The 27,993-nt window shown below is 42.2% G+C and overlaps 1 protein-coding gene across 3 annotated transcripts in view; it reads left to right on the top strand.

Moving 5' to 3' along the window:
- The window catches only part of adam11 (ADAM metallopeptidase domain 11), a 162,959-nt gene that overhangs the window by 27,113 nt on the left and 107,853 nt on the right, over positions 1-27,993 (top strand). For all 3 annotated transcript variants that reach the window (XM_051666956.1, XM_051666957.1, XM_051666954.1), the window contains exons 7-11: positions 1,268-1,328; positions 11,076-11,182; positions 18,609-18,683; positions 18,775-18,846; positions 21,564-21,730. In XM_051666956.1, coding sequence (XP_051522916.1) covers positions 1,268-1,328; positions 11,076-11,182; positions 18,609-18,683; positions 18,775-18,846; positions 21,564-21,730 — 482 coding nt within the window. The remainder of the gene's footprint in view (positions 1-1,267; positions 1,329-11,075; positions 11,183-18,608; positions 18,684-18,774; positions 18,847-21,563; positions 21,731-27,993) is intronic.

Consider the following 27,993-nt stretch of genomic DNA (forward strand, 5'->3'; position numbering starts at 1 on the left):
ATAAAAAAAATATTTGTTAATATTCTCATGATTTCTGGTCTTTGGAAAGCAGAGTAAAACAGTAATAATATGAAATTAGGTAAATATAATTTGTTTTACCCCCTAGCACTCCCTTACAGCCACATGTACTCCACACTCTACCTATGGCCAACAGTGTATATATATATATATATAACTAGACATTTGAAAGTAATTTCTTATTTTTTATTACAGATACATCAGTATATGTGTATTTGTGTGTGTTTACTGTTACTCTGTGTTTTGCATCCATCTTTTCAAATCACACACTCTTAACCGTCATTTCACTATACGGCGTACCTGTTTTCTTCATCTGTATTTGTTATCTATCTCTCCTTCACTCTCTCGATCTCCACTCCTCCCTCACTACTTCTTTTAAATGGGTCATTTTCATAAAGTATTCAAAGCCGCAAGTAAGTGTCTCTCTCTGTCTGAGTAGATGGAAGATGAATAATAGATAGTTGTGTAATGGTCTTGCATGGGTAGTAGCTACTAGAACTGCATCAAGTGCTCTCTCTGCAACAACAACAGGACACAACAAAGATCACCACATTTAGATTTTCCTAGTCAAGTGATAGGTTGTAGGTCATTTGATTATTTTTTTATTTTATTTTTTTACAGCACAGCAATATCATTAGTTACATTCTTGTGCATTAAATAGTTTAGAGCTTTGCATATGATGTTCATTACAGAGTCAGCTGAGGGCGCTATTTTACTACTGTTGTTTTTGACAACCTTTTTTTTTTTTTGCTCGATTTCAGTCTCAATAAAGCTCATTTGGTATCTTTGGAGTGCTTGTCTTTGAAAAGAGGAGGTGTGGCTAATCCAATGTCTCAGCTTGTGGAAATTCACAAGAACAAATAAAATCGCTTACAGCACCTTTAATTCTGTATTACAGCTACTGTATATTGGATGCTAAATGCACATTGATTTCCAAAAAGTACTTGTCTTTCCATGCAGTACATTTTGGAATGAGTAAAACAAGACATTTAACTACATTCATACACTGCAATCTCGCAAAAAAGACAAATTGCTTATACAGTATGTCACACATATATGTTACAAACATTCTCACTTTAAAGTTTATTTGTACATGGAGTTGTGAAATCTTACTAGAAGAGCCTGTTATGCGATTAAAGTTAACTGAAGCATTCTGCATGTAATATTCATGAAGGATTCATGGTTCAATGCATGTGTTCAGAGCATTGCATGTTCCATTTGTAACAAAACTTCATTCTGCCAAACGCAGGAGGAAAACACTCATGTTGTGTACAGAATAACAGATGTTTGGCTCACACCAGACTATTCAGGTAAGAACTCTTACAAGATTAAAAGGGTCAGTTCAGGGAGAATATTTTGTTGTTGTCATCATTAACTTAACCTCATGTTGTTCCAACCCCTTATGACTTCTGTCTTTGGTGAAAAACAATAGAAGTTCAACAGAATGTTAACACTGCTCTTGTCCATACATGAAAGTGAATGGGGACTGGGGCTGCCAAGAGACAGTAATGACAAAAAGCACAATAAAACCATCATTAGGGCTGGGTATTGATACAAGTTTCCTGATTCGATTCCGATTCACAAGATCTCGATTTGATTCCAATTTCTATTCATTTGGGTATGTTTCCATTATAATGTCCATTTTGCTAACATAAGAAGTTCTATCTCAGCTAATACTGTTAATTATAATATATTAAAATATATTAAAATTGAATTTTATTATTAGTTTTTCGTCATTTTGGTCACATTTTAGCTTTTTAAAAATACAACTTTCAGTGATGAACAGTAATGCTAGAGCTATTAGTTTTACTCTATTCTTCTCTGTAGTGTGGTTGTACCCTGTTCCAATCAATCGTGGAGTAATGCTGGCATCATAATTATCATATTTCCCCACTCTTAAAGTTGCAATTTCAACTCACGACTATGTCATATTTATGTGTTTTGTTGAGGACACCTTGTTCATTCTAGCATATTTCTTGGGGAAGTCTTATTTTAACACTGTAATGTGTTAGTCAGCTTGCTGAAGATAATGGAATTTTGGACAAATACATGCTCTGTGTAAAAATGCAAGATACAAACAGAAAAGAGAAACATCTAAAGAAACATCTGTTTTTAGAAGAAGAAATATCTATAAATATAATCCAGTAATCCAGAATGTTGGGGATTTCCCAGCCTAAACTGCGTGAACAGGGCAGAAGAACACAAGCAAAATGAATCGCTTTACAAACGGGTTAATTACCTCACTCAGACATATCCTATTTATACATGAGATTAACCACTATATCCACAACATATATGTAATTATTACAACTAACATCTGTACAGACAATGATGAGAATGAACAGGTGAACTTGAACTGTAGTTATGCTAGTCAGAATGTTTCCATAAAAACTTGCTACACGCAATGCAATATCCTAAACTGGCTAGAAAATGTCTCTAAAGCATGAAGAATTCAGAATACAGTAACTTCTAAAAAATAAAGTAGCTAATAATTCAGTATATTCATTTTGCTGTTAGGAGCTCAGGTTTTTTAGGACAGTTGTATTTTGTACGTGTCTTTTATATGTTTGATATGTGTTCCCTATCTGTCACTCACTCGAAGTTGTGTTGATGTAGTGACACTAAGGGTCACTCTTGGGAGCCCGAGACACCTCTGGTCTTTGATGAAAAGCCAATGAAAATTGGCGAGTGGTATTTGCATACCACTTCCCCGGACATACGGGTATAAAAGGAGCTGGTATGCAACCACTCATTCAGATTTTCTCTTCGGAGCCGAACGGTCGATGTTTACTGAGCTGACTGTTCATTCACTTCTGCTGGATCTGACAGCGCATTTCAGCGGCTTCTCCCTCCTCTGCACTGGTGCACTGCAGAGAACGCCCCTGGGCACTTCGGCAGAAATAAGAGAGTATATTTTTCTAAAAGAGTATATTTCTCTAAAAGAGCAGCACACACAAAACGTCTTTTTAAAGATGCATCTTTTTAAAGATGCCTTTCCGTTTGTTTGTTATTCCTGGTTGCGGTCGTTACCTCTCAACTTCTGACGGTCACGATCGCTGTCTTTCGTGTCTGGGCGCGACCCATGCAGAGACAGCGTTCGTGAATGGACCATGTACTCACTGCGAGAACATGACCACAGCAACGTTGCGGTCGTGGCTTGCTTTCGTAAGGAACTTACGCGGCTTGCCCTCGGTCCTTCTACCTACGGGTATGAGGCCAGCGTGGTTAGCACTGGGGGCGATTTGGGGACCCCAATGGGACCACCTCCGCCGGGTATCCAACCACGGACCTCCCATTCCCCAGCACGCTCGTCTGCCCCGATCGGGCTTCCGGATGAGTCCGCTGGCTCGTCTCACAGCGAGTTCGACCTCTTGTTCGTCCAGTCGGACACCTCAGCTGGGCTACCCCTCTCGGGTACAGTTGCCCAGTCACAGGCTGATGCGGAAATGATGGACATGCTTTCCCGATCAGCCGCGAGTGTCGGGCTAGAGTGGAACCCTCCGCTCTCCCCTGAACCCTCACAGCTCGATGATTGGTTCCTGGGCTCGCGGCGCCGCTCAAAGCAGCCACGCCCTGCTCCAGTCCCTTTCTTCCCGGAAGTGCATGAGGAGCTGACAAGATCGTGGGAGGCACCTTTTACTGCCCGGTCCCGATCTTTCAGCTCTCCTGCCCTCACTACCCTTGATGGTGGGGCGGCCAGGGGCTATTCGGCAATTCCCCCGGTGGATAAAGCGCTCGCGGTGCACCTATGCCCACAGAGTACCGCTACCTGGCGCGGACACCCAAAGCTCCCATCCAAGGCCTGTAGGTTTACATTGTCCCTGACGGCCAAAGCCTACAGTGCTGCTGGACAAGCCGCCTCCGCCCTGCACGCCATGGCTCTCCTGCAAGTCCACCAAGCCAAGGCACTAAAGGAACTGCACAAGAGTAGTTCCGCCCCAGATTTGATGCAGGAGCTGCGCTCAGAGACCGACCTCACTCTCCGGGCGACGAAGGTCACGGCGCGGTCTCTTGGGCGGGCAATGTCCACCTTAGTGGTCCAAGAGCACCACATTTGGCTCAACCTGGTCGAGATGGGTGAGGCCGACAAAGCACGGTTCCTTGCTGCCCCCATTTCCCAGGTTGGCCTATTCAGTGACACCGTTGAGCACCGTTGCCCAGCAGTTCTCGACGGCGAAGCAGCAGTCGGAGGCTATCCGGCACATCCTGCCCCGTGCGGCTCAAGATCCCGCACCCTGCCTGCTCGTTGCCAAGGGCGTCCCCCTGCGGTGACTGCACCGGCTCCGCCACAGCCCGCCCCTTCGGCCCGGCCCACCGCAGGAAGCAGATGCCACCCGTCTCACGGCCGGCTGCCAAGAACCCACAGAATACTTTGAAGCGCCCCTGAGACGGGCGACCCAGGGACGACGAAACCTACCTTGGAGCTGGTAAGCAGACCACTCTTTTGTTTTGAGGAGAATCTTTTGTTGCCTTTTCATTTAATTTCGCTGCAAGCCCAAGTGGCTATGGTTTCCTCGTTCCCTGGGTCACATACCTGGTGTGCACAGCCGTCATTACGACCACCGTCCACCTTTTCGTCCTTGCAGGTTTGGCGCACCAGTGGCGGCCTCACCGCCCCTGCGCACCCAGCTGTGGCATAAATCCGCCCCGATGTGACTGTCACCACGGGTCACGAGGACAGGCCTTTTCCTCCCCCATCCCAGGCTGTTCCAGGGGTGGTCACAAGGAGCCAGGTAAGTACTTCGAAGTCCCTGAACTCAGCACGGCCACAACGTGGCGTGGCACCTCGGGACCTGAAGGATGCATACTTCCATGTCTCGATTCTACCTCGACACAGAACCTTCCTCCCTTTTGGCCTGTCCTTGTCCCCTCGTGTCTTCACAAAGGTCGCAGAGGCAGCCCTTGCCCCATTAAGGGAAGTGGGCATTCGCATCCTCAACAATCTCAACGATTGGCTAATCCTAGCTCACTCTTAGGATGTGTTGTGTGCACACAGGGACTTGGTGCTCTCGCACCTCAGCCGACTAGGGCTTCGGGTCAACTGGGAAAAGAACAAGCTCCTCCCGGTTCAGAGCATCTCTTTTCTCAGTTTGGAGTTGGACTCAGTCTCATTGATGGCGCGCCTCATGAATGAGTGCACACAGTCGGTGCTGACCTGTTTGAAGGTGTTCAAACGGAAAACAGCAGTTCCACTGAAACTCTTTCAGAGGCTCCTGGGGCATATGGCATCCTCAGCAGTGGCCACTCCGCTCGGGTTGATGCATATGAGAACGCTTTTGCACTGGCTTCAGACTCAAGTCCCAAGATGGGCATGGTGCCGCGGGACACATCACGTGGCCATCACGCCGGGCCCATTCTACCAGAGGTGTAGCGGCCTCCTGAGCCTTGACCAGGGGTGCCTCTCTAACCGACATTTGCAGAGCAGCGGACTGGGCAACACCCAACACTTTGCGAGGTTCTACAATCTCCGGGTGGAACCAGTTTCGTCCCATGTAGTGGCACACACAAGCAGGTAAGTCCAGGACAGCTGGCTGGGTGTATCGCTTGCGCATAGTGCCTTTCACCTCCCCTGAGCTGAAGACGTGCACCGTTGACTCCCAGTAGTGTTCACAAACTGTGTTCCCTGGTTGATTTCCTCCAAGCCCTGTGGCAGACGAGTTTGCAGAGAAACTCATTGCCGGCTCAGTACACGTGTTAACTAAGCCCTGTACTGGGGTAGGTGCTCCGCATGTGGTGGTTCCCTGTAGGTAACTCCACGCGATGTATATCTTCCACTAATTCGCTTCCCTGTTGGTAAACTGCGTCTTCCTTGGGCAGAGGCCCCTCTGCCCCAGTCACCATGCTTGTAGTAACTCCTCTCCCGTAGGATAGGACCTACTATGGGACTTCTCCACATGGCATACTTCCGACAAAGCTCGGCAAGACCATGTGACGTATTTCCACTTATATATCCCCCCCCCCCCGGGTGGGTTGTGGTCTCCGCGGTGTCTTCCCCTTGGGAGGAACACCCCCCCAACTAGACCTGGTGGCCCCAGTCGGTTAATTCCCTTTTTTTGGGGAGAGGAAAAAAGGGGATACGAGGCCACGACTGGGCTAGCCCGTCTCTCTCTTTTGGGTAGTTGACTTGTCCCCAAAGGGCCGTTCGACACTCATAACAGTGTTGGGGGAAGTTACATGTCGGCCTGGTGCGCTGGCTACGAGGCACACAGTGGTCTGCCCGTCACACACCGCCAGTTCACGTAACACAGTTCAGCCAGTTGTGGCATTTCGTATAGGGACCCCTAGTGTCACTACATCGACACAACGTCGAGTGAGTGACAGATAGGGAACATCCTGGTTACTTGCGTAACCTCCATTCCCTGATGGAGGGAATGAGACGTTGTGTCCCTCCTGTCACAATGCTGAACTACCCGCTGAAATGGCCGGGACCTTGTTTCGGCTCCTCACCACAAAACCTGAATGAGTGGTTGCATACCAGCTCCTTTTATACCCGTATGTCCGAGGGAGTGGAATGCAAATACCACTCAACAATTTTCATTCACAATGTCTTGTTCCCTCCATCAGGGAACGGAGCTTACGCAAGTAACCAGGACGTTTAAATTCATAAATATTTATACATTTTTCTAATTGTTTAGATATTTTATTAAAATGTGGTTTATTAAAGCTACGTTTTTTAAACCATAGGGCATTTCACACTGCACTGAGCCCAGGTTTATCGGCACTCTAAACTCCACTTTTAACCCTGGGTATAGCAACGTTTCACAATTTTGAAAGGCAGTTAGCACCAATATTTACCAGGGGTTATGAAACCCTGCTCCGGAGTAGGGTTAGCATCGGATTTGCAGAGTTAACCCCGCATTGCTGTGCCAAAGCTATACAGTGTGAAAGGATGTTAGAATGTTTCAGAAAGTTTGTTTAGCAACACACAACCAATCATATAAAGCCTCATTACTTACCTCATTTAATATTCATGCGCTTTGTACAGTCGCTGAAACTTTCATGCGCTGTTTTTGTTCTCCGTCTGAGGGAAACCGGTAAAGTGTCGAACAGTGATGGCAAACGCGATAACTGCCGTTATAAAGAGACAGTTGATGTGTTTTCGTGGCATATTTCAGAAGACGAAAGACAAACAGAGCTGATTTGGTTGCCGTCATGTCCACAGAAGAGCAGCTCCACTGACAGGTTGCGTGTCCGTCATGAGCTGTATTCATCCAATAATTTTTATTGACACCGCAAATGTGCAGATAAGAACGTTAACCTGGGTTTCACGAATGTACAGTGTGAAACATCAGAACATGAATACACAGGATCACTTATTAACCCAGTGTGAAGTATGAACAGTGTGAAACAAGAAACAGGATAACCCAGGATTCCATTTATCCAGGGTTTAGAATGACGCAGGATTAACGTTTTCAAGTGTGAAAAGCCCTTATGGGTCACAACCACATCTCACGTTTCACAGTGTATACCGACTAGTTCCAGAGCAGAGGTTTATAACCCCGGTGCTAACCTCCTTTAAAAATTACAAGTGTGAACCATTGCATTACCTGAGGATAAAAGCAGGGTTGCAAAATACAATTACCCGGGGTAAAGCGCAGCATGAAAAGCCCTAGTGTGAAACTCTGTAGTGTTAGAATGTTACAGAAAGTTGTTTAGCAACAGACAACCAATAATGCCTCACTAAAGGGGATCGCACACCGGACGTGTCTGGCGGATGACATGGCGCGTTCTTAAATTCGAAACAATTGTTTTCTTTGAATGTACGCACACCACTGCAGCAGCTCGGCGTCTGTCGGCGGTGCCAAACAGCAGCTTCGGAGGCTGGTCAAATTTTTGCTGTGCCACTAAGCGCAACTCGCATATTTTCCATTAAATTCGACCCAAATCATTATCAATGGACATACAGTATATTATTTACTCTGGCCTTGTTCATTCTTGAAGAAGGGAAAAACCTTGGTAACTTTTGTGTGTACTGTTTGCCACCTGAACCGCATTGATGTGCCCTATGTTTGATTCCTGTGCCATGTCCTAGCCGCGACGCGGCGTGGCGTTTCTCATCCGGTGTGCGGCAGCCTTAATGATGACAAACACGATAATCACCTTGATGAAGAGACAGTATTCCTTTTGCATGTGTTTTCGTGGTATGTTTTAGCAGCTCCATTGACAAGCTGCATGTCCGTCATGAGCTGTATTCGTCCAATCATCGTTATTGACATCGCAAATACTGTATGCAACTAAGAATGTTTACCCAGGGTTTACGAATGTACATTGTGAAACCTAGGAACATGGATACCTGGGATTAATTATTAGCCCAGGGTTAAGTATGAACAGAGTGAAACATAAAACAAGATAACCCAGGACTTAGTTTACCCAGGGTTAAGGATGACACTGATTGATCTGTTCTGTTGAAACTGTAAGTCACAAAAGTACGTACAGGAAACCTTTATCCTAGTTACCCATACCATAGCTACTGCAATTATTGTTTTCTATAAAAGTTTAAATTCATGTAATCACCTTTAAAACATTTAAGAAGCTTACAATATCTTTCTGTCTTTACACCCACATTACCACAGTGTTATTGTAGTAATAATACTTGTAGTAATTATGGTATTTTGGCACAAACTATGGTGGCTATGGCACTGTGAATGTTTTTAGAGTTGTATAAGGATACATCTGCATAAGGAAGCTCAAAGCATCATATTAAATTATATTTTATTCAAGCTCAAACTGAACATACTTTTTTATATATACAATTTGAGAGTGTGTTTGTGTGCATGTTCAAATGTTTATTTTCAGTTTCAGTTCTTTGAACAAATAATAATGACTTCTAAAATAATCTGTCTATATTACAATAGAAAAGCATATAAATTAATGGATATATCAAATGCAGTATATTGCCTGGTTTCGAAACTGTGAGTCCCAGGTAAACACAAAATTTCTTGTTTGGGCCCAGAGCCGAGAAACTTGTTCTGCACTTTATTATCAAGTAAAATATGTTATATTTTGTTAAATAAAATTAGATGCCATTGTAGCCAGAGTGACTAAAATAAATTAATATAACATGATAAAATATTGAATAAATTTAAAGGACTTTTTTTTTTTTTTTTTTTTCAAAAGACTAAAAAACTGGGTAAAAAATGTAACACTGCCCTCCACCATACTACCCTGCAAATGTAAAATGTAGTAACTGTTCATTTGGTCAAAACTGAGTTTTAAGTTAAAACTAGTGTCATCCGAGTGTGATCATTTGATAATCTTCTTTACATTTGGCTGGACAAATAAATATATATTTTTTATTGCCATTTTTCTCATCTTCTGTGCTGGTGTAGTTATTGTGTTTTGCCTCTCCTTTGCACATCTGCATATTCAAACTTGGCACATGAAGATGCATCATGCCAGGTTTAACGTCAGTGACACCAAACGGCATTGTTCTCGCATGTCTCGTAACCAGAAGTTTGAACATGCAGAAGCGCAAATGAGCTTAGACCAGCCACTTTGAATGAGCTATGGCAGAGGGGAAGATTTTCAGTACACAAAGTTTTCATGACCTCAGAAGACTTGGAATATAGCACACAAGTATGGATTACTTTTATGATACTTTTATGATGCTTTTTGGAGCTCGACAGTCCCAGTCCATATCCACTGCAGGAACTAAAGGCCGTTTAGGTACTTTTACTCTGAACTACTATTTTTCATTGTTTTTGCACGATTTCCTCTTTTTTAGCTCCTTCTAGTTACTTTTTGTGGGAGGTGCTGCAGCCTGTGATGGATCAAACCAAATGATGCACAAAGCAATGAGAATTGCGAAGAGTCGGCAGCCGCCATGATTAAACAAACTTGTAGCTGCTACCCTACTCAGAGGATTGCGCTAATTTTCAATTCCCTTAACAGAAATAACATAAAACTAACAAAGTACCCAAAGAGTATTGCCTGTTTCACATATCATGTGTGCGAGGGATGACCAGAGCTGCTGTGCGACTTCAGCGGGAGACATGCTTTGAGTTTTAATCGCATTTGTACTGTGTGACCATACAGAAAATAATGTGATCTCTGGATTACTACATTTAATTTTTCCTGGGAAAATAATACAATGTTTATTGAGAGTGGGTATTAAAATCTATTATAAACATAGCGTGCCTGTTACTGTGAGGTTAACTTGCCTCAAGACATATTTTTTCAGTCAATGGTTGAGTATTTCAGTACAGTATTTTATGTTGAGTCATAATAGCCTTTACTGTAATGGATTTTCAACATGTTTTCTGCTGAGTTCAGCATGTGCTACATGGTGAAACTAGGATGAGTGCCTCATCTCTCCACTCTCTGCTGCTTCAGGGATGCAGCACCTCACGCAAGGCTCACACGGCCAGTGTAAAGAGTGTAACCTGAAGACAGTTTGTGTAAAACAGTCCTAACAGAAGTGTAGCTCCGATCCTGGCATCCTCTATCAGTGTTGTTATTGTTGTTGCTATTGAATCGTGCGTGCAATCAACGTCAGAAGAAAAATGGTCAACACTAGATGACGTCACTACGGGGGTTCCTTTTTGTGTGCGAATGAAAGAGAATGAAAAGTCTTTTTAAGTGTGCCATTCCTCTTAATAGTTCTCATCTAGAAAGTTCAAGAAGTACCAGGACTGTATGTGGGAAAGGGGTTATTGTATAGAAAATAACAGCACACACATTCTGCATAACATATCCTTTTGTGTTCCATGCAAGAAAGTCATACAGGTTTGGAACAACATGAGGGTAAATGACAGAATTTTCATTTTTGGGTTAACAATTCCTGTAATGTAGTCAGCATATAAATGTATTCATATGCTATCATCACTGTTCTATATGACTTATACTCAAGTGCTTTTCTTTATTTCTTGACTCAGTGTCATTCACTGGTTTCTGGTTTTCCATCGTCCTGATGTCTCTTTTCTTTCTGTCTGCTGCATATTGATTTTCTGTATGGAACATTTTCCAGTAATTCACATCGCTTAGATCCACTTAAAGCTTATGAGCAGGAACTTTCCATTCAGGACATTTTCATCCATGTATGTCTTCCTCACTTCCAGGAAACAGTGGAAACAACAGCGACTCTGACATTAACAATGACTCTCCCATTTCTATGGAGACGAACGAGCCAGAGCTCACAGATGGGCTGAGACGGGAAAAAAGACAGGTGACATCAGCTTTTTTTTTGTTTTTGACATCAGCTGATATCGACTCATTCACTTCTTTTTCTTGGAGACTAGTCACACAATTAACAGATCAGAAAATGCAAAACTTTTCAAACTAGCCTGACAGCTTTCAGTCAAACAAGATGTGCTGTCAAATTTGCACTGTCTGTTAGATCTCTTGGCATATCTGTCTCTTTCTGCTGTTCATTTATAATTTAAAAATCTGAAAAGGGTACTATGACAGTGTTCCTGTGGGTGCTTAAAAAGTCTTAAAATGTCTTAAATTTAAGGTCATAAAAGGTCTTAAATATCTTTAATGGAACAAAAAAGTCTTAATTATTTCTAGCTGTCTTAAATTTGTGGACAGAAAGACAGGATTCGCGATATGGCATAATGTGATTGTTAAACAGCTAAATGTATTTAAATAAATATGTAGTTATCATGCACTGCGTACTTGAAAGTGAAGTTGTGACACCTTTGCACATTCTCCAAGCATGCGTGGGTTTGTGATGATACACTATTTTCAGCGGTTTCAGAGTGGTTCACAATCAGTGAGTACTGGACGCATTCAATCGCTGATGATCTACTGTTAACAAATAACTTTTCATATCTGTTATATAACAGTGTTTACTTTATACCGTTTGTATTGTAATATGTTGTAAGTTATTGTAAGAGTGCATATTTTATATTCCTTATCTGTTTGTGTGAGCAGCTGGGAGCACAGCCATTTCAAAATAAGAGTCTTCAGTGTATTTATGGCTTGTTTACAGTTAAAGTTCCTGTTTAGTTTCACTTTCACCTCTGAAAGTGAAAGTGGCTGGTTAGATAATTGCATGAATAAGGAGGTGTACAGGTGTTCCTAATAAAGTATATATATATATATATATATATATATATAGTTGCAATCACAACTATATATATAGACAGTAAGGATTAACAAAGGTAAGCTTTTTTGATGACCAAGAATTTTTAAAGATTACATCTATGTCCGTTGAGTGACATATTCAAAGTCATAGTGTTTTAGGATTTTTTTTAATTTTTCTTTAATACAACCATGTCACAATTATTCAACACCTATTGCATGTAGCTGTTTCTTAAATATGTAAGGCTACACAAGTAATTTTTTAAAAACAACATTAAGCCATCACTCTACAATGGCACTAATTTAACTTTTAAAATGTAAGTTTAGTGTCGTAAGCAAAATTGTATTTGTATGCAAAAAATGCAATTAAAAGTAAGCTGTCTCAAAATCTAATAGAGGAGATTATTTCATTACACAAGAAAGGTCATGGCTAAAAGTACATTTCCAAGGCACTTCAATTTCCAATAGACAAAGTTGGCAGCACCATTCATACATTTTTAAAATAAGGTACAACAGCAACCTTCTTTGATGTGGAAGAAAGCTAAACTTCACCAAGGGAAATGTTGACTCCAGTTGACTGAATATTCAAGAAGTAATTTGGAAAAACCTGTGGAGTCCTGGAAGAAGGTTTTATGGGCGTATGACACTAAACTGAAATTAAGTTTTAGACCCATGGTTCAGCACTACATCTGGAGTAAGAAAGGCAAGGTGATGACAAGAACGACACCAACCTCACGGTCAAGCATGGAAGTGGGTCATACATGGCTAACCTGTCTATGTGACTGACACCATGGATTCTTTCAGGTATCAGGCCATTTTGGCAAAAATGTGATGCCTTCAGTGTGTAAATTGTAGCTCGTGATCACTGGAGTTTCCAGCCAGACAATAACACCAAGGATATATCCAAGTTGTCCAAAATCTGGTTCCGGGATGGGACGTGGAAAATCCTTGAATGGCCCTTTCAGTCCATCATTAAAATCCCATTGAAAATCTTTGTTGGGATTTCATGGAAGCAGTGGCAGCACAGAAACCAAAGAATGTCAATGAGCTGGAAGCTTTTGCTCATGAGAAATGTGTAAAGATTCCAATAGAGAGGTGTCCGAAACCTGAGAACACTTACCTGAAACATTTATTTGCTGTTATAAAGGATAAAGGATGCCCCACATATGATTGACTTTGGGGGTTGAATATTTTTGACATGACATTTGTGGAGAGAATTAGTTATTTTTTATTATTAAATTTGGGTAAACTGACTCTTTGTTCTCAAAATCACTCAAATGTGTATTAAAAACGTACTTTGACTGTTTACTGAGGTTTTAGTTGATGTGTTTTAATTCACATCACCAGAATGTATTGCTGGTCGGGGGGTTGAATAATTTTGCTTGCAACTGTATATATACACACCAGCCACTTCATTAGGTACACCTGTACATCTACTTATTCATGCGATTATCTAATCAGCCAATTGTGTGGCAGCAGTGTAATGTATAAAATCATGCAGATATGCGTCAGGAGCTTCAGTTAATGTTCACATCAACCATCAGAATGGGGAAAAATGTTATCTCAGTGATTTAGACCGGGGCATGATTGTTGGTGCCAGACGGGCTGGTTTGAGTATTTCTGTAACTGCTTATCTTCTGGGATTTTCACACACAATAGTCTCAAGAGTGTATAGAGAATGGTGCAAAAAACATCAAGCAAGCAGCAGTTCTGTGGGTGAAAACGGCTTGTTAATTACAGAGTTCAGAGGAGAATGTCCAGACTTGTCCAAGCTGACAAGAAGGTGACAGTTACCCAAATTAAACACGCGTTACAACAGTGCTATGCAGAAAAGCATTTCTGAATGTACAACATGTCGAACATTGAGGCGGATGGGCTATAGCAGCAGAAGACCCCTCCAGATACCACTACTGTCAGCTTAGAACAGGAAACTGAGGCTGCAGTGAGCACAGGCTCACCAAAACTGGACAGTAGACAATTGGAAAAACATCGCCTGGTCTGACAAATCTGGATTTCTGCTGAGGTACACAAATGTTAGGCCCACTGCAGCCTCAGTTTTCTGTTCTTGGCTGACAAAAGTGGAACCCAGCGTGGTATTCTGCTGTTGTAGCCCATCTACCTCAAGTTGCGATATGTTGTGCATTCCGAGATGCTATTCTGCTCACTACAATTGTACAGAGGGGTTATCTGAGTTACCGTAGCCTTTCAGTCAGTTCGAACTAGACTGGCCATTCTCCGTTGACCTCTGTCATCAACAAGGCATTTTGTCTGCAGAACTGCCGTGCACTGGATGTTTCTTGTTTTTCGCACCATTCTCTATACACTCTAGAAACTGTTGTGCGTGAAAATTCCAGGAGATCAAATTTTTTTCCCATTCTGATGGTTGATGTGAACATTAACTAAAGCTCCTGACCCATATCTGCATGATTTTTTACATTACATTGCTGCCACATGATTGGCTGATTAGATAATCACATGAATAAGTAGATGTGCAGGTGTACCTAATAAAGTGGCCAGTGAGTGTATATATACAGTGGCGTAACTTAGATCTTATGGGCCCCAGTGCAAAGAACCTTTCGGCCATTTTTCATCGGCCTTCAGGCCCACAGATGTTTTTATGGTTCCTTTTGGTCAACCGTCGCGGGCCCCCTCTCACCCCAGGCCCTAGGGTGGCTGCCCACCCTTCCTTCCCTGTAGTTATGCCCCTGTATATATATATATATATATATATATATAAAACATAAATGTATTACATAGTTACACATTTCTTCTCACATTGCTTTACCTGAGTATCACTGATTTTTAAATTGTTCATTTTTGAACATATACCTTGTCCAACTCGTTTACTTTAATATTATTTCTGTTGTCTATAGTCAGTTAGTTGATCAAAAAGTAAAAAGAAACATTAATTTTAATCACACATTGCACGAATGAGGTAAAAACAATCGTCCAAATTCTCTCTCGTTAATTACTGCCCAAACGCAAACACTTGCTTGCGGAACTGTCGGTACTCTTGAAGATAAAGTACCACTTTAGCATTTGTTATATATATCAATGTAAACTCATTGTCAATACTTGTAAATCGTACAAATTATGTCTATAAACAAACATGGAAAAAAAATTGTAATTTAGTAAGTGTAATAAATGTGTAAATATCTAAATATTTAAAGGGACAAACATACATTATTAAATATTTTTAGTTCAACAAATACTGTAAATATTGAAGCATTTAACAAATAGGCTCTTGCAGCATCTATGCAGGGGTTTGGTAAAAACTTGTGCAACCCCTGCCCCATAAACCTAATGTTTTTTTTTTTTTTTTTTTTTTTTTTTACAGAGTACTTTTGACATAGTAGCACTTTAAATGTTATATGTGGAATTCTGTTTTCATTAGGTTCCAACCTTGTGAACATTTTGTGTACGAAATTTCAAACAGTGAAAGCAGCTTGTATCATTATTATAAATGCAATTTCATGACGTCATATAAATTGATAGATTGTGAAATTTGTACAGTTTGTCTGTAGAGGATTGAGGGCACTTGCTGGCTGTACATTACTGGGTCTGCGCTGGTGGTGCTGCTACCTTTAGTGATGAACTTGAGAATTGCACCTGAGTGCAGAATAATAAAAAAAAACAATTTGATTCTTAATATAAAATGGCCTAACACAATGCAAAGTAATGATGTCAGCTAAGTTTACACTAATGACATAGGTTTTTGCATATGATTTAGTCTTTTTTATTAAGTCAAGTTAATTATTTATATAGCATGTTAAAAATCACAAAAAGTTGAAAGTACAGTTGTAACAAGAATGTCTTGGTTACTTACATAACCTTGGATCCTTGAATGGAGGGAACGAAATGCTGCATCAGAAGCTGAAGCTTTAGGAGAACCTGTCAGGGGGAGGGACTCTGTATCATCATGCCAATTTGATTGGCTGGTGAAGCTTAGCACTCCGCTTATGCTGACGTCATAGTGAACATATAAGGGTAAGCCAGCTTTACATCATCAGAATTTTTGGACTGAAGGGAAAGAGAGCGTATCTCTCGTCCAATGACAGCAAGAAGTTAGTAGCTGCAGCACAGCTTTTCAGCATCTCTTTCCCTCCTTTGAGGGAACCAAGGTTATGTAATTAACCAAAACATTCCCTTATAAGAAGGTAAATTCGATGCTGCATCAGAAGGTCATGCTATGGGATCCATATACCATCATGTCGTAGCACTGATGTGCAATGCCTGCTAGCTGTTACAGGGTAGTCAAAAGCATTGCTGGAGCCCACACATTCATATTGAAAAATATGAAGAGAGGTGAGACAATAAACTAGTGACTTGATGTCAAGACAGAGACACTGGCCATGCTAGGTAGTGGAGCAATGTTTGAACACCTATTCCCGGTCAGTGGTAATGAGGTGAGCAGAGTGATCACCTGGACAAGGGCTTTGGCACCATGACACTAGTCAACATGGTAGTGAACAATGGCTTTTGGCACAATGACACTAGCTGACACGGTAGTGAAAAATTGCCCACTTGCTGTCATTCACTCTACACCAGTTTCTAACAGCAATACTAACCATTATGTCAGTGATCAACCGACCTTCTTCCCCTGTAAAGATCTGGGAAGAGAGGGAAGATACATGCAGGTTATAAAATGTGGCAAAGGTGTTAGGGGAAGCCCAACCTGCAGCCAGAAATATGTCTTCTAGAGACACTCCCTTTGTCCATGCCCAGGAGGAGGCCATACTCCTGGTTAAATAAGCTTTTATGCCCATGGGACATTGTATGCCTTGCGAGTCACATGCGAGCACAATAGCATCCATGACCCAATGGGAAATTCTTTGCTTGGAGATGGCCAAACCCTGTGTCTGGCCTCCAGTGTGAACAAATAGTTGTTCTGATACCCTGATTTGACTCGTTTGGTACGTAATGCCAAGGCTAATGCCTTTACTGGGCAGAGCATGAGTAGTCTCTTAAAGGGAGGAGGGGAGAATGTTTGTATGGTGACAAACTGAGCCTTAAAGAGGATTGCCAGCACTTTGAGCCCATAACCTTCCCTGGGCTTTATTGACTGCTACATGGCCTTTGAAAGGCTTTGTCTAAACTCTACACTGGAGTTTTTGATTGAAAGGGCCTGAAAGTCCCCACTACATTTAACTGATGCCAAAGTTATTAGCAGCAAAGCCTTAAAAGAGAGTATTCGTAAGCTTACCATCTCAGTAGCTCAAACAGGGAAACTGTAAGCGTGTTTATATTCATCGTGTTTATTAACAGCGCTAATTCCCAGAACAGGATGGTAGTGGGGTGCAAAAGGCTCTTAGCCAGAGGGTGTTGCTTCTAGACAAGCCTTCAGAGGTTCTGAGTGGTCGCTATGGCAGCGACATATACTTTAAGCATGGATGGAGTGAGTCCTGCATCCAAATGCTGTTGTATAAAAGAGATTTTCATCTGCACAGAGCAGTGCTTTGGGTCCTCTACCTGGGAGGAGAACCAGTTAGCAAAAAGTCATAATTTTAAGGCATACAGCCACCTCGCTGAGGGAGCCCTGGCCAGTAATATGGTGTTTTACACTGGCTGCAACAACCCTGTTGTGTCAGACAAACTCCGTTCAAAGGCCACACATGCTTCCATAGTTCTGCACAAGGATACCAGATTGTGCCTTGAGTTTACGAGAGTAGATCCAACCTCAAAGGAATTTCCCATGGGAGAGCATCCACAGCTCTACCCCATCTGGGACCAGAGGCTGTTTTATCACTTAGTGCAACTAGTATCACTGTTTCCTTGTCTTCCCATATCTTGCTCGAACTTGATCTAGCAAACAGATTGGGAAAAGTTTCGCTGTCTATCAGTGAGTTAAGGCGTCTGAGCCTGGTGGAGCTTGGTGTCATGGAGTACCAGAGGCGATGATGTGGGGTCTCCAGGGAGGCAAACAGGTTCAGCTTCCAGAATACCTCCCAATTCCTATGAACTTATTGAGGGTGGAGTATCCATTCCTTCGTCCTGGCAACCTGCTCTGCTGTTCAGGTGGCCAGGGACATACATCACACATAGGACACATGATTCACTCCAGAGGACAATTCAGTTCGTCAAATTCAAAATTGGGTGCTTTCACTGTACTCCTCATTGGAAATTTATATATGGCACAGCTGCAGTGCTGTCTGTATGAGTCAGGATGTCTGACTGAAAGGCTCTCAGAGGCAAGGGGACTACAAGCAGTTCCAGGCGATTTATGTGCCACACAGTTTGTGCACCTTTCCAGGTGCCAAACAACAGACGTTCATTGCTAGGTGCTCCCCAGCCTGTATTGGATGCATCAGGGTGACTTTTTGCATCTGACGCATCGCTATGAGGTGAAGGTGACCTCTGTATTCAGCCTCCGAAGGCAGTAATTATTTAGACACTTTCAGTTAAATGGAATGGATTAATCATGGGTTAAAAATACATCTTTGAATATAGTATTTCTATAATGACACTAGTCAAAATTGTTTTTGTGTGAAGCTGCACCTTTAATTTAAAAGGAGCAGTTTTGTAATGGTGAGCTGTAGTTAAGTCTGTGCGTCTGTCTCCCCCTGCAGGTTCGGAGGGGGCCGCGCACCGTTCAGAGTGAAACCAAGTATGTAGAGCTACTAGTGGTCAATGACTATGAACTGGTAAGATCTCATAATAGTTTAATTACTTTGTTATTCACTCATGTATCTGTTTTGTATGTGGTAAGCAAAATCTGTGTTTTTTTCTCTGTAGTTTGTGCAGATGCGGAGATCTGCACCTCAGACGAGGAACTTTGCCAAAGCTGTGGTGAACATGGCTGATGCTGTATGTCCTGCTTTTAAAGTTTTATACATTTACATTTAGTCATTTAGCAGACGCTTTTATCCAAACTGACTTACAAATGTGGAACAAAACAAGCAATTTCTCACGCAAAGGTCAACAATATCTGCAGGATCACACTGACAATTTTAAAGAGTAGCTAGAGTAGAATAGAAGCTAGCACATAAGAGAAAGACAAAAACAGTTTTTTTAATAAACAAAATAGTAAGTGTTGAGGTGGTTTCAGCAGCTCATTCCACCACAGAGATAGTAGGTGCATCTCAATCAGCTCCCCAGTTTAGTAATCAGGGCACTGATCAGGGAGTCTGTCATTTCTGTCTCAATCGCAAAATCATTCCAGTGCACTGAAATATTCGCTCCCTAAAAATTCCCAGAATGCATGAGAAACCAGGAAGCATCATTTCTCACTATGTTCCCTTACCAGAAACATCGTCATGTCTTCTGAAGTCTTTCAAGTCGTTGGAAGACGAACACAAGTGTAAAACTATCAAGTCAAAGCCTTATTTCTCTTTAAAAGAGAATGATCTTTCATCCATAATGTTCTTGAAAGGGAAACAATCTTTTAAATATTAGAAATGTAGAAAAAGATTAAAAATACACTCCTTTTGTATATTTATTTCTTCATTTATTTCATTCATTTTTCATTATAACACTACACCTACACTACTACACCTATACATCTACACTGAAAATGCACAATGGTGTCATTTATATAGTGATGTTGCTGATTAATACAAGCTGCGTTTAAAAGCACGACCTCATAATCATGTCGCAGGAAATTGAGTCATAACTGTCCCAATGTTCAGTGGATGAGTAGCCTTGCTAGTGTTGAATTCATGTTCATGATATACTGATTCACGACATAGGGAGCTAAGGAGCTGATTGAGACACACCGAGTGAATGATAATAAATTGGACTTCGAGCCTTGTTTTGATGGAACCACTAGGTGCTGCTTGTTCATTGACAGCAGAGAGCGAGTGGGGACAGGGACCTGGAGGAGTGAGTTGAAGTTAGAGTGTGCTGATCCATTGGCTGTCCTTAAGGCCTAAGTCGAAGCCTTGAATTTGATGTGGGCAGCTATAGGTAGCCAATGGGTTGAAATCAAGAGGGGGGTGATGTGATCCCTCTGGTAGGTTGAAGACTAGATGCACCACTGTGTTCTGGACCATCTGCAGCGGCTTAATCGAGCTAACAGGGAGGCTGGCCAACAAGGTTTTGCAGTAGTGCAGTCTTGAAATGACCAGAGCTTGGACCAGGAGCTGCACAACATATTAAGAGAGGTCTGATTTTCCTGATGTTGTAAAGTGTAAACATGAAAGACTAGGCGGTTGACAAGATGTGGCCGGTGAAGTTAAGCTGGTCATCAAACACCACTCCCAGGTTCCAGCTCTCCTGGTTGGCATAAGTATAGCTGAACCAAAATGAATTGTAAGGTTATCATCTGTTGAGATGAAGATGGTGTTCCTTCATCCAGGCAGAGATATCCGAAAGGCAGGCAGAGATAGAGCCGAGACAGTGGGGTCATCAGGCTGTAATGACAGGTAGAGCTGGGCATAGTAGTGGTAGGAAAAGCCATGTGCCTTTATGATCATTCCAAATGATGTTGTGTAGATTGAGAAGAGGAGGGGTCCAAACACTGATCCCTGAGGAACACCAGTGGTTAAGTTGGTGTGACTTGGAAACCTCTCCTCTCCAGGAGACTTTGAAGGATCTGCTTGTGAAATACGACTCAAACCAGCGAGAAGGTGGTTCCCAGGTCAGAGAAGGTGGACAGGAGGATCTGGTTGTTCATTTTTTCAAAAGCAGCTGACAGGTCAAGGAGGAGGATTGTAACGTTGGGTGTCTAGGAGTGAAAGAGGAAGACAGGAGATGCAGGAGTAGATTAACTTTCAGATCCTTTAATTGCAATCGTTGAAGTAGAACAGATGCTGGAGTGGAAATAAACGCTGGAGTGGAAACAAACAAAAGGCTCAACAATAGCAATCGCTGGAGCGGAACAAACGCTGGAGTGGAAATAACAATAAATCTTAACATAACACTTCACTTACTCAATGTAACACTTCAAGGACTGAAAAAAGAATGAACAGAACTAGAGGGTATTTATACAAACAATGACTAATGATGGAATGGAGGACAGGTGAGGAGGATTGGAAAAAGGTGGAAGTGATGAGGGCAGTGGATTCTGGGTAATGTAGTGCAGGGAAAAACTTCAAAATAAGAGTCCTTGAAGAATATGGGGGAGACAGACTGTGACACAAATAGGGTGTTCTGTGAAAGAAAAGCAAATCACTGAATGAACACAACCCTCTTGAGAGTTTTTGCCAAGAAAGTTAGGAGAGAGACCGGTCTGTAGTTATCGACTAGTGTGGCATTATGTGTTGGTTTTTTGAGCAGTGGGGTTACCCAAGCATGCTTAAATGTGTTGGGAAAGTTTCCAGTAGTAAGAGATGTGCTGATGATGTGTGTGAGTGCAGGTAAGATTGATGGAGAGACAGCATGTAGCAGATGGGAGGGGATAGGGTCCAGGGGACAATTGGTAGGATGGTTAGATAGAAGCACTTTGGAAACTTCAGTCTCAGAGAAAGAAACATATTCACATATATTCACACACTCATGATGTCATGCTTTAGTTGTGATCTTATCCTTCATTAAATACTGTAACAATACAGATATTTTTAACAATTATGTTTTTTGATTTTCAGATCTACAAGGAGCAGCTTAACACCAGAATAGTTCTTGTCGCCATGGAGACGTGGTCATCTCAAAATATGGTTTCTGTTGGCGATGACCCTCTGGTGACCCTGCGCGATTTTATGAAATACAGGAAGGAGAATATCAAAGAGAAGAGTGACACGGCTCACCTGCTCTCGTATGCTACACTCTTTCAATTTACATTGTTCATGTCTGTTAGATTTTACATACTTTTTGAATACTTGTTCTGCACTTAATTGATTTTTATTTCCCATGGGATTATTGCTTTTATTTTAGTACCGGTCATTTAAATAACAAAAACCACAACAGAACTACCTACGGTACATGCAGCAAGTAGAGCAGACACATTTTTTGCCCCATTAGGTCACAATTTGCACTTGTTTCAGTTCCACATTTGACCACAGATTTCCATTGTAAAAAATGAGGGGTGCTGTGGAGTTCTGATGGGCAGCAGATTCTCTGACCCACATGCTTGTAGCTACAGTATCATCCAAAATGTAACAGAGGTTTCAGATGTATTACAACTTAGAAATAGAATAAAAACTTTTACTAGGCCTCCTTTTAAATGCATGTGTCATTATTTTAAATACCTTTATGGGTTAACAAATTATATTATTGGCAGTGGGGCTCTGCCTTACCTGCCGATATAGACGAACAGTAGCTGTTTAGCACTCTCTAGTGGGAATAGTTATGAAAAAGGTTATCTAGTTCCTGTTAGTTGAGGAAGCAGGAAGTGTTCAGTAGCACTGTGCCCAACTGGGGGTGCTGCACAGTAGGTGTGTTTTGTTATGAAGTTACTAGGTATACACACTCACTGAGCACTTTATGAGGAACACTATGGTCCTAATAAAGTTCCCCACGTAGTCTTCTGCTGTTGTAGCTCATCTGCCTCAAAGTTCGACATGTTGTGCATTCTGAGATACTATTCTGCTCACTGCAGTTGTACAGAGTGGTTATCTGAGTTACCATAGCCTTTCTGTCAGCTCGAACCAGTCTGGCCATTTTCCGTTGACCATTCTAATCAACAAGGAGTTCCCATCCGCAGAACTGCTACTCACTGGATGTGTTTTGTTTTTGGCACCATTCTGAGTAAACTCTAGAGACTGTTGTGCGAGAAACTCCCAGGAGATCAGCAGTTACAGAAATACTCAAACAAGCCCGTCTAATCACTGAGATCACATTTTCTCTATTATGATGGTTGATGTGAGCATTAACTTAAGCTTCTGACCCGTACATGCATGATTTTGTATATTGCACTGCTGCCACACGATTGGCTGATTAGATAGTCATATCATTGAACATAAGCCTACTATTGGCATAGTCCACAGCAATCAATTTTATAATTGAGATCTGTCTGTCTGTCTGATGTAGTCTTAAGAGCTGTTCTTTAAGTTTGCGTTTTTTCTATTTTTGTTGGCATATGTACAGATGATGCTTTTCGAGTTTCTCACTTTGTTTTCTTCATGTTTCATTGGTTATGTCTCATGTATTTTTAGGACACTGTGCCTAGTTAAATGTAGTTTGGAACTTTAAAAAACGTGTTTTGAGACCCCTACATCTAGTTATGCTCTGCCCAGCTATCTATGCATGCAAAAATATGTCCTGTTGTATGAGGTTTCTCATTTTGTGCTGCCCACTCTCTGTAAGTGTGCCTGCAGAGCACAACTCGCTCTCAACCGTTTATAATTATTCCTATACATATGTATTGGAAAGCCAAAACAAACAAAAAATATATACAGCATATATATATATATATATATATACAGTTTCAATCACAATTATTCTGTGGAGAGAATTAGTTATTTTATTTTAAAATTTGTGTTAACTGAACTCTTTGTTCTCAAAATCACTCAAACTTTGACTCTTTACTGAGGTTTTAGTTGATGTTTTAATTCACATCACCAGAACGTATTGCTAGTCAGGGGGGTTGAAGAATTTTAAATGCAATATATATATATATATATATATATAGAGAGAGAGAGAGAGAGAGTATATAAAATGATACAAAAATGAATCTAATGATGTAAATTATGATTTTGTAAATTAATTATTTTATTTTATTTAAATTATGTATTTTTAGAGTTGGAACTGATGTTAAAGGAATTTCTTAAGAAATTAAGAGATAAAGGGGCCATTTACCAGAATTTCAGAGTTTTGTAAGGTTATATCTGTGTTAAATAGTGAAGCTTTTGTTTAGGCTAATATTATACAAATGCAGCTTTTGAGAATGCCCATCAAAGGGATTCAGATCCTGTGATTTCACGCAATGTGACACGACATTAAGTGGTACAGGAGAGACATGATCAATAGAAGGCAGTCGTTTTTCAGTCACTGAACCAACACTGATCGCTAGTGGTTAGTCAGTGAGTTCATTTCTCACATGGGACCAACTAATAGCCAGTCTCCCTGAAATGCACAGCAAGCGATATTGATCAGCAATGGCAATAAACTATTGTTGACTTCATATCACTGAGTATAAATGTATGAAAATGTTACATTTCATTTGGATATACAGTATATTACTTTTAGGCTATACAAATTTTTCACCGGTGCTTTTCTGGTGCCGAAGACAAAAATCTTTCTAACGGTGTTGTTCTTTTAGCAGTAGATCGTGTTTGAGACAAGTGAAGTGAGAGAAATGTGGTTTTCATTGGTCATTGTTTTAGTCCATTATTCATAGGCCTATATCAAAATATAAAATATTTTTCAGGTATTTCACATAATGCGCAACTTGTGAGTGAAGAAAAAAAAACACCAGCGGAAATGGGAAACAAAATATGCAGAAAAACATTTTATGCCCAAAAAACACATACACATTACACATTACACATTACATAATAATAATAATAATAATAATTATTATTATTATTATAATAATAACAGTAATAATGGAAAGAAAAAGCTCCAGACAGAATTTCTAGCATTTTCTGGATTCTGTCTCGCTCATCCACGACCACAAGAGTCTGATTGACTTGTGTCTGACAGTCAAGTTAAAACTTTAAACTAGATGATGCTGACTCCAGTAGGCTGCTGATGTTTGTGTTTTTTGCCATGTTGCACTCCTGGGTGATATTTTACTTGAGCTACGATAATTAAAGTCCAACATACAAAGAGTGAAAAACAGTGTCCAGTCCCATGAACACTTGTATGTGAAAGATTATTTATTTATGTTCATTAATGTTGTGTCAAATGTTTAATTTATTTGATATTGTATCCTCCTGAGATCCCGCGTCCACATGCGTGGATATTAGTTTTTTACACAATGACCATGAACGTGGACTATAGGCTAATTTTCCTCAAAATTTCCTATATTCACGGTGCATTACCACACTGAGAATCAATGGATGCATACAAAAGCTGGAATATGTTCAGAACTGTTTTCCTGCATCTTGGGTCCTTCATTACGATCAGTGACAGAACAATCTGGCCACCAATGGAACCAGCGGAGGATGCCAGTCTTCGTGCTGCCCTCGCCCAACAGGGAGCATTGCTGGGGCTCCAGCAGAAACAGATTACCTCCTCTAATCAGGCCCTGGAGATGATGGATTCTCAGTTGGTCAAGTTGACGTCTGTGGTTCAAAAGCTTCGTCGGACTCCCGATTCCAGTCCCATGCCTCCTGCCTCCGAACTTCCTGGTCCTTCACTGGTGGTGCCCCTCAGTCTGGAACGAGTCGAGCCCCAGTTAAATCCTCCTGCACCATTTTCTGGAGAAGATGGTTACTGTCAATAGTTCCTCTCCCAATGCTCGATGTACTTATCACTGCAGCCCTATTTCTTCCCTACAGAGGCTTCAAAGATCACATGCATCATTACCCTTTTGACAGGAAAGACTCGTGATTGGGGCACTGCCATGTGGGATAACCATCACGCCTGCGTTGCTTCATTCCAAGAGTTTGAGAATGAGTTACGAAGGTGTTCAACCACTCAACTCGGTGCAGAGACGCTGTGAGAGCTGTCTCTGGGCTCTATCAAGGTGATCGGTCGGTCGCGGATTTCGCAATCGAATTCCACACTCTTGCAGCATCATGTGGCTGGAATGACAAAGCACAGTGGGATCGGTTTCTGCATGAGCTATCAGATAACATCCTTGACGAGATCTATGCTGTGGACCTCGCTCTCGCCATCTGTATGGATAAGTGACTCACTCTTCGTCGCCGCTGTTGCCAATCTCCACATTCCCGGACGACATGCACTCATCACTCCCCACATTGTCCACTGTGTCAATGGAGCATTCGTCTAAGGCAGAGCCCATGCAGATCGGGAGAACATGCCTCCCTCCTGAGGAGAAACAATGGCACCTCACCCAGGGTCTGTGTCTCTACTGTGCGCACACCTGCCATGTTTCAGCAACATGCCCAGTAAAAGACCAGTAGCAATATGGTTACTGGCGAGCACTACTGCGCTGAGCAAATCCCCTGGACTACCAAGTCTCCTCCCGGCACAACTGCAGTGGGGTTCTTTTAGTCAAGTGGTCTCAGCCTTAGTCAACTCCGGAACTGAGGGTAACTTCCTGGACATTAAACTTGCCTCCAAGTGGAAGATTCCCACCGTTCCCTGGAGGAGCCCATTATCGCTCATACCCTCAGCGGAACACTACTGTCACTGGTCACACACTTTACCCAGCCACTGACCCTCATTTACAGGAACCATTCAGAAGTTATCTCATTCTTCCTCCTCAAATCATGTCCTTTCCGGTTGTGCTTGGACACCCCTGGCTGGTAATCCACAGTCCTCACATAGATTGGTCCACTAGTTCCGTGTTGGCCTGGAGTCCATTCTGTTTTTCTAAATGTTTGTCTTCTGCTGTTTCCCCTGTTGAGTGTTGTTCTGTGTTGCTGGATAAGCCGGTGGACTTATCCGGGGTGCCGGTGACTTACCATGACCTGAGTGTGGTATTCAGTGGGTCCCACACTGCGTCTCTCCCTCCTGATTGCTCGTACAACTGTGCGATTGACCTGCTACCGGGTACTTCTCCACCACAAGGCTGGCTTTACTCACTTTTGGTTCCAGAGAGGGAGGCCATGGAAAGGTACATCAATGATTCTCTGGCAGCCGGTATCATCCATCCTTCCTCTTCGCCGGCAGGAGAGGGTTTCTTCTTTGTGGAGAAGAAAGATAGTTCACTTAGACCCTGCAGTGATTATCGGGGCTGAATGATATTATGGTGAAGAATCGTTATCCTTTGCCATTGATGTCTTCAGCTTTAATGCCTTAAATGCAAGGGGCGACCATCTTTACAAAGTTGGACCTACGCAGTGCTTATCACTTTGTCCGGATTGGGGAGGGGGATGAGTGGAAGACAGCTTTAACACCACTAGGGGGCACTTTGAGTACTTTTTATCAGTTTATCAGGTTATGCCTTTCGGCTTGGCCAATGCCCTGGCTGTCTTCCAGGGGCTCGTGAACGACGTGCTTCGTGACATGGTCAATCAGTTTGTTTATGTTTACTTGGATGATATTCTGATCTTCTCCCAGAATATCCAGGACCATGTCCAGAATGTCAGGAAGGTGCTCCAATGGCTGTTAGAGAACTGGCTCTTTGTTAAGGCGGAGAAGTATGTTTTCACGTGCGGTCGTTTCCATTCCTGGGTTTCAACATTTTGTCTGAGAGAGCCCGCATGGATCCCAGCAAGGTCAGTGCCATTTCAGATTGGCCAACCCCAGATTCCCAGAGAGCAGTGCAGAGGTTTCTAGGGTTTGCCAATTTTTATCACCAGTTCATCCAGAACTTTAGCTAGCTCGCCACTCCTCTGACAGATCTTACCGCCACCAAATTTCCATTTAAGTGGTTGTCACAGGCTCATCCCACATTTCTTAAACTGCTCCAATTCTTATTTCCCCTGATCCCTCGCGACAGTTCGATGTGGAGGTGGGTGAGTCGGAGGTGGGCTTGGGGGCGGTCCTGTCACAGCGCTCTCCCTTGGACAAAAAGATGCACCCATGTGCATTCTTTTCACATCTTCTCACGCCCTCAGAATGGAATTATGATGTAGGCAATCGTGAGTTGTTGGCGGTCAGACTGGCATTGGGTGAGTGGCGCCATTGGTTAGAGGGTTTGGGGTTGCCTTTTGTGGTGTGGACCGATCAAAAGAACCTTGAGTACATTCGCACGGCCAAACGTCTAAATTCTAGGCAGGCACGCTAGGCACTATTTTTTGGGTGTTTCGACTTTGTGCTCTCCTATCGATGAGTTCTAAAAACATCAAACCCGATGCTCTCTCTGAGTGTTCCATCGAAGCCCCAGACACCATTCTCCCTCCGTCTCGGGTGGTGGGCATGGTATCTTGGGAAGTGGAGTCCAAATTTCATTCTGCAATATGTTAAACCACCACTCCCGTGGAGTGCCCAGCGGGTTTGTTGTTTGTTCCACGATCGGTCCTCACACATGTCCTACAGTGGGGTCATTCCTCTAACATAGCC

This window comes from Myxocyprinus asiaticus, chromosome 32 (genome assembly GCF_019703515.2).
Source record: "Myxocyprinus asiaticus isolate MX2 ecotype Aquarium Trade chromosome 32, UBuf_Myxa_2, whole genome shotgun sequence".
Lineage (NCBI taxonomy): Eukaryota > Metazoa > Chordata > Actinopteri > Cypriniformes > Catostomidae > Myxocyprinus > Myxocyprinus asiaticus.